At 47.8% G+C, this 13,255-nt stretch overlaps 1 protein-coding gene across 1 annotated transcript in view; it reads left to right on the forward strand.

Moving 5' to 3' along the window:
• The first annotated feature begins 2,047 nt into the window (after nt 1-2,047).
• PPP1R14C (protein phosphatase 1 regulatory inhibitor subunit 14C) overlaps nt 2,048-13,255 on the forward strand; it is a 71,195-nt gene continuing 59,987 nt past the window's right edge. The window contains exon 1 of the mRNA XM_065402108.1: nt 2,048-2,326. Coding sequence (XP_065258180.1) covers nt 2,048-2,326 — 279 coding nt within the window. The remainder of the gene's footprint in view (nt 2,327-13,255) is intronic.

A 13,255-nucleotide genomic window follows, 5' to 3' on the forward strand; every position in this document is an offset into this window, starting at 1 on the left:
ACTCTTTTTTTTACTAGCATCTTTGCTAACTGTGACCTGGAGGTCCCCATTGAACAGTTTTTGAATTATGCTAGCTGGTTACTGGTGGTCATAACCAGGTTTCTGTGTATGGGAAATGAAATCTGTGGTTGTCAAACCTGGTTTTTATAATACAGCAAAAGAACCTCCTGCAGTGGATGTTTCAAGGGGACCTTTCTAGTTATAAACTAATAGAATAAATCAAAACACTAATCCCAAGAGGTTTGCAGTGTTGTCCTCCTAAACAGCATCTTTCAGATAAAATGTTTTAATTTGCTAATTATCAGAAAATTGGTGTTAGATTGAAATATTTGCTGAGTATTTGATATCACTACAATGGAAATATTCAGCCTCCCTACAAAGAAGATGATTATGATCAACATTTTCATGCTCCAGTATCTGGATATGTAATATTAATAAATGCAGTTTGTGTTTCACGGCAGAAATACCTTTTAAAAAAGTATAAAGGGAAAAATACTGTCTTGTGTAAAGATCATTGATTGCTGAATTCATACTTTACTAGATGAAAATGAAAAGCTAAATGAAAAATTCAGAGGAGCACAATCTGCCTGGAAAAGATTTGGATTTCAATGGTGTGATTATCCAGATTGCAAAAGTGCTGCATGCAGTCACTTGTAAATTTATGTTGCAGATTTGTGATATGATGCATGTATGAATGAACCAGAGTAAGAAATATTTGTTTTACTGCCAAGTCTGCAAACATTTGTGAGCGATCCAGGTATACTGACCACCCAAGGTAATTGTCTTGAAAACATGTTTGTGTGTGTGTATGTGTGAGGGAGGGTGAGAAATATCTATGCTTTTGCTATATAGCATAATTACTTGAAAAGGACTCTGTGTTTGTGTGAGAGAGATACCAGGCAACTGCTGGAAAAGGCCTGTATATGTATGACATTTATGCCTTTGTCTCGTAAGCAAGAACTTGAAAGGGTGCCTGTGTGTGAGAGAGAACAAGGGAGAGAGCACTTGCCATGCCTGTTTTAGTATCACAGGTAATTTTATTTTACAGAGGATGTAGAAACCTTCAGTGCTGCATGGTGAGTGTGCCTTTATAACAGCCAGCACAGATGGACACTGGTAACCATACACTGCAGCAGTAACCCTACTAGCCATCTCCTCAGGCTGGAAACAGCCCAATCTGCCTTTTTCTGACCTAGGGCTGTCTGCACTTCCAGGGGCATAGTTTAAAAAAGAAAAATCACCCCCCTTAAAGAAAAAATAGTCACAAGCCCAAGCCCGACAGTCCCCACTGAGGCTACACTCTCCTTGATTGCAATGAGAGCTTTAGCCAAGTAGGACCCAGAGAGTGCACGAGGGGCAAGAATAGGCGACATCCTGGAGGGGGAAACTGCCCTTGGGCCAGCTAGCGAGTCCCACGCACTCCCCGCTCCAGCCTTCCCCTTCTTTCCCGTGGGGAAGTGAGGTTCTTACCCACGAAAGCTTATGCTCCCAATACTTCTGTTAGTCTTAAAGGTGCCACAGGACCCTCTGTTGCTTTTTACAGATTCAGACTAACACGGCTACCCCTCTGATCCAGGGGTAGTGACATGCCAAGCGGAGCAAGGGGCTCACAGTGGGCGGACCTTTGGGAGCAAGGTAAAGCCAGTGCCCTTTCCTGCCCCTGCCGGGGCCCGCGGCGAGCAGCCAGGGAGAGCAGCAGAGGTGTGAGGGGGAGGTTTGGGCGGGGGAGCTCCCGAGGCGTGGGGCGGGCACGGCTCAGCTGTCCTTGGCTGTATCTTTAAGGCGCTGTCCCCGCCTTCTCCCCTCGGTTCGGGGGCCCGAAGCACAGCCCTCCGCCCCTCCCCCAGCCGGGCTGTGCGCGCCCGGGCAGCCGTCACGCCGCAGGTGCGGAGCGGAGCTGCACAAGCCGAGGCTGCTGCTGCTGCTGCACCAGCCGGGAGGGAGCTGTGGGCGCCGGAGCGAGGCAGCCCCTTGCCGCGGCCAGAGCCCGAGCCGGGCCACCGGGCAGCGATCTCCCTAGGGGCGGCAGCGCGGCCGGGCGCGGAGCATGTCTGTGGTGACCGGGGGCAGCGAGCCGGGTGCCGCTGGGGGAGGCGGCGGGAACCGGGTTTTCTTTCAGAGCCCCCGCGGCGGCGGGGGAGGCGGCGGCTCCTCCCGGGAGGACTCGGTCTCCGCCCCGGCGGCGGCGGCGGTGGTGCAGGTTCAGCAGCAGCGGCGCCACCAGCAAGGCAAAGTGACGGTGAAGTACGATCGGAAGGAGCTGCGGAAAAGGCTGGTGCTGGAGGAGTGGATCGTGGAGCAGCTGGGGCAGCTGTACGGCTGCGAGGTACCGCACCTGCCCGGGGCGCGGCTGGGAAAGGAGCGAGACTGCCCGGGGAGAGCCCCCGGCGTGTGGGCGATCGCCCGCTGCACCCCCTGGCCGCGGGAGACACGCACACTCTGTGTGAACAGAGAGGGGCTCTCCCCTTTGCTCCTTCTCTCGGGTGTGTGTGTGAGATCTCCCTATGCTGCCTGTGCCTCTTCCCCCCTCCCCCCCCGAACTCTACCTGGAGACACATCGGGGGGGTTCGTGTTTAAACTTTTTCCTTTTGCGCGTGTCTATGGTTTGAATAATTGGAAACGCTGAAGTGTTGTTGTTTTTTAAACCCACCTCTAAATGACATTCCCAGCTCTAGTGTCCCCTCCCCCCTTTCCTCCCTCTCATTTCTTATGTTCGTAAAGCAAGATGCATGTTCCTCTGTTAAGCCATTTAATTAATTTCGTCGCAAGTATATCTTTCAGCGGGAATAGTCACTGCAGAGGCGCAAAGGGCTTTTTTGCAACGGGGGGTTGCAGGGTGCCTGTGTGATTGTTAAAACACATGTTTAGTGGCCATGTGTAGAGCAAAGGGGCTGAAGTCTGGTTTGCACTGATCCTGAGCAGCTCCGATTTGTGTGAAGGTGATCCTTTCATTTTTCTCTTCCCTTTCCCCGGCGGTCCCCCAGAAAGGGGGGGGGAGGGGAACAAGCCTTCTGTTCAAACAATATTGATAATCATATACATGGCATGCTGCGGTAAGCTGGCTTTGATCCTCCTGCCTCTAAACCTGTCTCTTGCTGCATAAAGGGGTTATAAGTACAAATTGATTTAAGCGGTTTAAAAACGCTGGGCTGGCTTCAGTTACTTAGGCTGCCTCCTGTCTTATGTGTGTGCAGTGTTGCTGTAGACATGTTGGTTCCTAGGGTATTAAAGAGACAAGGTGGGTGAGGTAATATTTTTTTATTGGACCAACTTTTGTTGGTGTGAGAGACAAGCTTTAGACCAGGGATGGGCAAACTACGGCCCACGGGCCACATTCGGTTTGCCAGCTGATTTAATCCGACCCTCGAGCTCCTGCTGAGGAGCGGGGTCTGGGGCTTGCCCCGCTCCTATGCTCCAGGTAGGGAGCAGGGTCAGGGACTGCTCCATGCTCGCTGCGGCTCCCAGAAGCAGCAGTTTGTCTCTCCCCCCCATCGGCTCCTATGTTTAGGGGCAGCCAGATGGCTCTGTGGCTGCCCTGTCTGCAAGCGCTGCCCCTGCAGCTCCCATTGGCTGGGAACTGCTTGAGGTAAGCGCCACCTGGAGCCTGCACCCCTGACTCCCTTCTGTGCCCCAACCCTCTGCCCCAGCCTTGATCCCCCTGCTGCCCTCTGAACCCTTCAATCCTAGCCTGGGGCACCCCTGCACCCCAATCCCCTGCCCCAGCCCGGAGCCCCCTCCTACACCCTGAACTCCTCTTTTCTGTCCCCACCCCAGATCCTGCACCCCCAGCCAGAGCCCTCACCCCAATTTCGTGAGCAATCATGGCCCGCCATACAATTTCCATACTCAGATGTGGCCCTTGGGCCAAAAAGTTTGCCTACCCCTGCTTTAGAGCTTTGAAGAAGAAAAGCTTGTCTTGGTTGATTCAATAAAAGATATTACCTCCCCCGTCTTGTCTTGTCTTGTCTTACATGTGAGTCTGAATGGAATACTGTCATCCTATGAAGTAACATTATATAGAGCAGCAAGTTTGTTATGTTTACAGTTTACATAGTATGCTGCTGAATGACTATAATATAAGTGGTGCTTAGTGTACATTAAAACATGTTTTTAAAACTTAGGATTGTCTCCAAACCATTCCTTCCTTTAACCACGTAATTGCATGAGGGAAAGCTAGCAGAAATATAAGAAATGCTTGTCAGGGAGAAGCTAAATTGAGTGACTTGTGGGCAGTGTTCTTTAAAGAGGATATTTTCTCTTTAGGCTTCAGTGTGAATATGTTAAGTCTCTTGTATGTATGGCCCTATTAAATGAGACTCTGGCTTATTCTGTTTTGTATTCGGCAGCCTTTTAGTAGAAAGAATAGCAATGGTTGGATATTGACTGCTGCCTTTAGCATTGTTCACTTTACTGGAGACTAACTGGTTGTAACTTGGGAACAAAAGGGAAGCATTCCAGAGGCTCATCATGTTAGTGAATAACATATTACACACATTCTTCAGAATAAATGGAGAAACTAGTGCTTGATTCCTACTGCATTAAACATAAATTAAGTGCTTATTTAATTACATTCTTTACCTTACATGTTTCCCCACTTTTCTGTATTCACAGAAACGAAGTGAATGTATTAAATTGGGGAATCAGCCTTTAAGCTCTATAGAGGCTGTGCTAATATGGTAAAATATATAGTGTACACTGTAGGATACAATAGTCTTGTCAGAACATTATAGCAGCAATTCTGAAGATAGCATTTATGTGCTGATGTTCTGCTCAGTTCTGGACAATATTTTAAAAATAAGTACTTGCTCCAGAGAACTTGCCACTAAATAAAACTAGTAAATATTACAGCATTTCTTTTTCAAATGTGTGATTATAAAGTCACTAGGATGAAAGAGTTCAGCATTCTGATCTTGCATTATTACATCTAAGCAGTTGATAACAAAAGCTTGGGGCACAGCAAAACTGTCCTGTGTTAGGGTATGTCTACACTACGGGATTAATCCGAATTTATATAATTCGAATTTAGGAAACCGATTTTATAAATTCGAATGTATTCGGCCACACTAGGCACATTAATTCGGTGGTGTGCGTCCAAGCTACCGTACTAGCATCGATTTCCAGAGCGTTGCATTGTGGGTAGCTTTCCCATAGCTATCCCATAGTTCCCGCAGTCTCCACCCCCCTTGGAATTCTGGGTTGAGACCCCAGTGCATGATGGGGCAAAAAACATTGTCGCAGGTGGTTCTGGGTACAGCCTCCCCCTCCCTCCCTGAAAGCAACGGCAGACAACCATTTCGCGCCTTTTTTCCTGAGTGAACTCTGCAGACTCCATACCGCAGCAAGCATGGATCCCGCTCAGCTCCAGAACGCAGTCATGAACATTGTAAACACCTCGCGCGTTCTCGTGGAGTTTATGCTTACCCAGGACCAGAAAAAAGAAGCGAGGAGGAGGAGGCGGCGACTGCAGCGCAGCGACAAGCGTGATGAGGACATGGACATGGACCGTGAATTCTCTCAGACCGCGGGCCCCGGTGCTTTGGAGATTATGATGTTAATGGGCCAGGTTATAGGCTTGGAACGCCGATTCTGGGCCCGGGAAACAAGCACAGACTGGTGGGACCGCATAGTGTTGCAGGTGTGGGACGATTCCCAGTGGCTGAGAAACTTTCGCATGCGTAAGGGCACTTTCATGGAACTTTGTGACTTGCTTTCCCCTGCCCTGAAGCGCCAGAATACCAAGATGAGAGCAGCCCTCACAGTTGAGAAGCGAGTGGCGATAGCCCTGTGGAAGCTTGCAACGCCAGACAGCTACCGGTCAGTCGGGAATCAATTTGGAGTGGGCAAATCTACTGTGGGGGCTGCTGTGATGCAAGTAGCCAAAGCAATCACGGAGGTGCTGCTACGAAAGGTAGTGACTCTGGGAAATGTGCAGGTCATAGTGGATGGCTTTGCTGCAATGGGATTCCCTAACTGTGGTGGGGCGATAGATGGAACCCATATTCCTATCTTGGCACCGGAGCACCGGGGTACCCACTACATAAACCGCAAGGGGTACTTTTCAATGGTGCTGCAAGCACTTGTGGATCACAAGGGACGTTTCACCAACATCCATGTGGGCTGGCCGGGAAGGGTTCATGACGCTCGCGTCTTCAGGAACACCAATCTGTTTAAACGGCTGCAGCAAGGGACTTACTTTCCGGACCAGAAAATAACCGTTGGGGATGTTGAAATGCCAATTGTTGGGGACCCAGCCTACCCCTTAATGCCATGGCTCATGAAGCCATACACAGGCAGCCTGGACAGGAGTCAGGAGTTCTTCAACTACAGGCTGAGCAAGTGCAGAATGGTGGTAGAATGTGCATTTGGCCGTTTAAAAGGTCGCTGGCGATCCTTACTGACTCGCTCAGACCTCAGCCAAACCAATATCCCCATTGTTATTACTGCTTGCTGTGTGCTTCACAATCTCTGTGAGAGCAAGGGGGAGACCTTTATGGCAGGGTGGGAGGCTGAGGCAAATCGCCTGGCTGCTGATTACGCGCAGCCAGACACCAGGGCGATTAGAAGAGCACACCAGGAAGCGCTGCGCATTAGGGAAGCTTTGAAAACCAGTTTCATGACTGGTCAGGCTACAGTGTGAAATTTCTGTTTGTTTATCCTTCATGAAAACCCGCCCCCTTTATTGACTCATTCTCTGTAAGGAACCCACCCTCCCCCTTCCCCCAGCTTGCTTTCAAAGGAAATAAAGTCACTATTGTTTAAAAATCATTTATTCTTTATTAATTGATTATAAAAAGAGGGAGAGAACCTGAGTGGGGTTTGGGAGGAGGATCAGCGGGAAGGAAAAGCCCACTAAAAAAAGGTTAAAAAAATGGCAGCCTTTTGCTTGGGCTGTCCACTGGGGTGGAATGGGAGGGTGTACGGAGCCTCCCCCCACCGTGTTCTTACACGTCTGGGTGAGGAGGCTATGGAACATGGTGAGGAGGTAGGGGGGTTATACAGGGGCTGTAGCGGCACTCTGTTCTCCAGCAGCCGTTCCTGAAGCTCCACCAGATGCCGGAGCATGTCCGTTTGCTCACACAGCAGCCCCAGCGTTGCATCCTGCCTCCTCTGATCTTCCTGACGCCACCTCTCATCTCGAGCGTCTCTCCTCTCCTCACGTTGGTCCCTCATGTCCTCACGTTGGTCCCTCCTGTCCTCACGTTCACTGGCTTCTTTCCTATACTTGCAAACCGTGTCCTTCCACTCATTCAGATGAGCTCTTTCACTCCTGGTGGATTGCATGATTTCTGCAAACATCTCGTCTCGCGTCTTCTTTTTCCGACGCCTTATCTGGGATAGCCTTCGGGAAGGAGGAGGGAGGCTTGAAACATTTGCAGCTGCTGGAGGGAGTGAAAAAAGGAGAGAATTTTTTTAAAAGATACATTTTTCAGAACAATGCTTATACTCTTTCATGGTGACAAATACTATTCACATTACATAGCACATGTGATTTCTGTGCAAGGTCGCATTTTGCCTCTTAATATTGAGTGCCTGTGGCTTTGCTGCTAGAGATCACAGACGCAGGTCCGGGCAACAGAATTCAGCTTGCATGCTGCCATGGTAAGCCACTGTCTTTAGGCTTCTGCGCCCTGCTTTCCCACATACCAAGCAAAGCCTGTTGTGCTGCAGTTTTCCTGTTAACCTTCAGCAGCAGAAAACAAGCTAACACCCCCCCACCATCCAATTCTCTGGGATGAGTGCTTTATCCCTCCCCCCACCGCGTGGCTGGTATCAGGGAAGATCCCTGCAGGAACCAAACTAACACCCCCCCCCCCAACCCGCCATGAATTCTCTGGGATGAGTGCTTTATCCCTCCCCCCACCGCGTGGCTGGTATCAGGGAAGATCCCTGCTAGCAAAACGCGAAAAGCTCTGGGCCAATCCTCCCCCCCCCCACCCCCCTTTGCACTTGGCTAAATGCAGGGAAGGATTTCTTTTCAGCCACAGGCAAACAGCCCAGTAGGAACGGCCACCTCTGACCCCTTAATTAAATTCCCGTATTTCAACCAGGTTACCCTAAGCGATATCACTCTCCTGAGGATTACACAGCAAGATAAAGAACGGATGTTGCTTGAATGCCAGCAAACACCGGGACCATACGCTGCCAGGCTTTGTCATGCAATGATACCAGATTACTTGCTACTAGCATGGCGTGGTCAAGTGTCCTACCATGGAGGACGGAATAAGGCTGCACTGCCCAGAAACCTTGTGGCAAGGCTTTTGGAGTACCTCCAGGAGAGCTTCATGGAGATGTCCCTGGAGGATTTCGGCTCCATCCCCGGACATGTTAACAGACTTTTCCAGTAGCTGTACTGGCTGCAAATGCATCCCAAGTGCTCAGGGCAAATTAATCATTAAAAATGCTTGCTTTTAAACCATGTTTTATATTTTAAAAGGTAAACTCACCTGAGGTCCCTTCCATGGGGTCATGGTCTTGGGTACTGGCTTGGGAGGCTTGGGAGGGTACTTCAGTCAGGGTGAGAAACAGATCCTGGCTGTTGGGGAGAACGGAGAGCTGGGTGCTCTCTGCCAGCTCGTCGTCCTCCTCCTCCTCTTCCCCTTCCCCTTCCACGGAATCATCAGGTGTACCTGATGAGATTATCCCCATCTCGGAATCCACAGTCAGAGGTGGGGTAGTGGTGGCGGCCTCCCCTAGAAATGCATTTAGCTCGGCGTAGAAGCGGCATGTCCGCGGCTCTGACCCAGAGCGACCGTTTGCCTCCTTTGCTTTTTGATAGGCTTGTCTGAGCTCCTTGACTTTCACGCGGCACTGATCTGAGTCCCTATTGTGGCCTCTCTCCATCATGCCCTTGGAAATTTTTTCAAAAGTTTTGGCATTTCGTCTTTTCGAACGAAGTTCTGCTAGCACTGAATCCTCTCCCCATATAGCGATCAAATCCAGTACCTCCTGTACGGTCCATGCTGGTGCTCTTTTTCGATTATCAGCCTGCATGGTTACCTGTGCTGATGAGCTCTCTGTGGTCACCTGTGCTCTCCACGCTGTGCAAACAGGAAATGAAATTCAAATGTTCCCGGGGCTTTTCCTGTCCACCTGGCCAGCGCATCCGAGTTCAGATTGCTGTCCAGAGCGGTCACAATGGTGCACTGTGGGATAGCTCCTGGAGGCCAATAACATCGAATTGTGGCCACACTAACCTTAATTCGGATTGACAAAACCGATTTAGACGCTACTCCTCTCGTCGAGGAGGAGTACAGAAATCGAATTAAAGGGCTCTTTAATTCGAATTAAATGGCTTCGTTGTGTGGATGGGTCCAGCGTTAATTCGATTTAAAGCAGCTAAATCCGAATTAAAGTCGTAGTGTAGACCAGGCCTCAGGAACAAAACACTTCCTTTTGCGAAGAATAGATGAACGTGGGGGAGGTTTTCTACTGAAGACTATGCAGGACAACATATACTGTGAGTGATTCCTTAGTTAAAATGTCTTTTGCCTAAAGCATAGGTAAAATAAAATCCTCCAAAAAACCAAAACAAACAACAAACCAAACCCCCCCACAAAAAGCAACCCCTACATCCTCAGGGCTATAGTCCAGCGTTTACAAGGTCTCAAAGTTAGACACTTCTCAACTGAAGTTCCAATGTTGCCTTTCCTTCCCTGTATACCATGTCAACTTCTGCCTAGGGATCACCTCTTCAGCTTTTGTTCTGAGGTGAAATCTTGGTTCTATTGAAGCCAATATTAATTTTGCCACTGACTTCAGTGGAGCCAGGATTTCACCCCAGGGTCAGGAGTGCCTGTCAACAAAGAAGGAAAAGCTTGATACGTCCTGAAGTGCTGATGTCTAAATTAGATGTGAGGTTTGAATAACCAGGCCTTGGGCATCTTACACACATGCGTCTTTAAAATCAGCATGTCTATATTTTAAAACTGGCTTCATACTATACTGTCTAAGGTTGCTCCCCTCATTAAGAAATGTGTGTAACAAGTTCAAAGGTCTTAACTAATCTGACACATGGACTTTCATCATCAACTGAGGGAAGAGGATAGGTGGGAACTTAGTAAAAACCAAACAAACCATTGTAAATTTAACTCCTCAGACAGGCTGCTCCCCTTTCCCCTGCCCCAAATGGTGAAAAAAGCATTCACCTTTGGTCTGAAAGGAGCAGGGGATCTCTTATAGAAAACTTTAACAGTTAAATGGAAAGATAAGTGTAAAGATAAATGTATAACTACTTTGCTCTTGAAGTTTCTTGTTTTTTAGCAAACTCTCATGACTGGCTCATTTCAGATCTGTAGAATTTACCCAAGTTTTTTAAGAAAATGGTGTAAAGCTTGGATTAGAAATACTAATTTAGGTTAATGTCTTGTTTTCCCCAGCTCTTGCTAGACATGTCACCTTATGGTTAAGGCCCTACCAAATTCACAGTCCATTTTGGTCAATTTCACAGTCATAGGATTTTAAAAATTGTAAATTTCATGATTTCAGCTATTTAAATCTGAAATTTCATGGTGTAATTGTAGGGATCCTGACCCAAAAAGGAGGGGGTTTTTGGGGGGGGGGGGGGGAGGTCACTAGGTTATTGTAGGGGGGGTTGTGGTTCTGCTACCCTTACTTCAGTGTTGCTGCTGGTGGCAGTGCTGTCTTCAGAGCTGGGCAGCTGGAGAGTGGCGGCTGCTGGCCAGGAGCCCAGCTGTGAAGGCAGAGCCGCTGCCAGCAGAAGTAAAGATGGCATAGTATGGTATTGCCACCGTTACTTCTGTGCTGCTGCCTGCAGAGCTGGGCCCTCAGTCAGCAGGTGCTGCTCTCTGGCCACCCAGCTCTGAAGGCAGCAGTGCAGAAATAGGGGTGGCACGGTATGGTATTGGCATCCTTACTTCTGAGCTGCTGCTGGCAGGGCGTTGCCTTCAGATCTGGTCACCCGGCCAGCAGCTGCCACTCTCCAGCTGCCCAGTTCTGAAGGCAGTGCAGAAGTAAGGGTGGCAATACCGCAACCCCCCTAAAATAACCTTGCAACTCCCCTGCAACTCCTTTTTGGGTCAGGATCCCCAATTTGAGAAACGCTGGTCTCCCCTGTGAAATCTGTATATAGGTAAAAGCACAAAAAAGACCAGATTTCACAGTGGGTGCAGCGGGAGACCAGATTTCAGGCTCTGTGACGCGTTTTTCATAGCTGTGAATTTGGTAGGGACCTACTTATGGTACTTTGTAGTGTCATGGTATATCTACACAGCAACTAGACACCAATGGCTGGCCCGTGCCAGCCGACTCAGGCTCACGGCGGTTGGGATGCAGGGCTGTTTCATTTGCTGTGTAGACTTCTGGGCTCTAGGACCCTCCCACCTTGCAGAGTCCTAGAGCCCGGGCTCCAGCCTGAGCCTGGAAGTCTACATAGCAATGAAACAGCCCTGCAAGCCCGAGTTGACTGGCACAGGCCAGCTGCAGGGTGTGTAGTTGCTGTGTAGACATACCTTCAGAGTTGATGGCAATAGTCAAAGGGCTGAACAATTACTAGGCTGTCAACATTCAAAATCGTATTAAATATCTATAGTCTGGTGGCAAGTGTGATGAATAATGTAAGATTCTTTGCTTAAATTATTTTTAGGTTTGGCTGTAGCTCCCGTATTGAAACTTAATCACACTGTTAATAACTGAGTGAAAGCTGGTTGGGAGGAATTGGTCAGCTTAGCTTCTATGAAAGATCCAGCACAATTTCATAATATGGTGATGCTCAGATTCTGAAAGAATTTTAATCCTCCAGAATGTGTCACTAAGCTGTGGAATGGATAATTCTGGAATAGCAAGTCCATGGTAAGGTTTCCTGTCTAATCTGTTAAGGGACTCAGCATCTGCAGTTTTCACTGATGGTGGAAATAAGTAATTACCATCCATTCTTGGGGAAAAGCAGAAGTAGGGTGATGAGGGGTACTTTGAAGCTTAGTGCAGAAAATTTGTACAAAATAAAGCTTGGACTCTAATATTGTGACTGGGTAAATTTGCTGTCTGCCCACTGATCTCCATTTAAATAGCTTCTTTCTAATGAATTACAGTAAGACTCATTGGTAAATAAATACTTCCAAAACCAGAAGTGTCCCTTTATTTGAAACCTGAAATGTGGTCCTGTGTCTCGCTTCCAGTGCTTGAGAGAACTCGGGGTATAGGAGTTGAGAACAGGATTTTTAAAAAGTTTGTGACTTTGAAAACCTCTTAATTTTTTATTTAAAAAACTGAAACCTGAAGTTAAGCTGGATAATGAAAAGCTTTTCATTAGAACATCAATTTTTCTTCAGAGAAGTCTTTTATTTTTATAAAGACACTTGCCACAATTACAACATACAAAACTTGAGTTGCTTTTAAAAGGAAGACTAATCATATGTAAACAATCATTTAGAGTTGTTATGTTGGGGATGAGGGATGGCTTGCATTGTGAAGGGCTGCTATTTTGAAAGGAAACTTTGCAGGACCAAAGAACTTGGAGTAGGATTGAGTTTGAAGCATTTCAAGTAAAGGTGCTCTGAAACAAGGTCCAATGGAATCCAAGGTGATCCAACCCACTCACGAATATAGTTGTGCCAAGTTCTCAGGATGACTGGCCTTAAAAACGCAAATATGAACCCAACTTAAACGCCTGTTCACATGACCTCTGGCACTTAAGTGAATTACTCTGGATCAGGGGTTCTTATTTGTCATAATGAGCCTCCCTAAGCTTAAAAAAACCTCTCAAAACAATTGCGCCTCCCCATAGTTTACTAAGACAACGCAAAGAATGAGAACATAAGAACGGCCATACTGTGTCAGACCAAAGGTCCATCTAGCCCAGTATCCTGTATTCTGACAGTGGCCAATGCCAGGTGCTCCAGAGGGAATGAACAGAACAGGTAATCATCAAGTGATCCATTCCGTTGGCCATTCCCAGCTTCTGGCAAACAGAGGCTAGGGGCACCATCCCTGCCCATCCTGGCTAATAGCCATTGATGGACCTATCCTCCATGAACTTATCTAGTTCTTTTTTGAACCCTGTTATAGTCCTATGCTTTGCAAGAGTATGAGGATTCCTCAAATATAATCCTATGCTTTGCAAGAGTAGAAGAGCTTTGATCAATGTAGTTATAAGCGTATGAGTGTCAAAGATACTAATTTTAGTTCATAAAGCACCTTTCATGTTCTCTCACAGGTCTGTTCAAAAAGAGTACAAATCATAACAGCTAAAATAAAACTGCACGAACATTTTAGGAAATCATAACGCCAAACAACCTCT

Source organism: Emys orbicularis, chromosome 3, assembly GCF_028017835.1.
Source record: "Emys orbicularis isolate rEmyOrb1 chromosome 3, rEmyOrb1.hap1, whole genome shotgun sequence".
Classification (NCBI taxonomy): Eukaryota; Metazoa; Chordata; order Testudines; family Emydidae; genus Emys; species Emys orbicularis.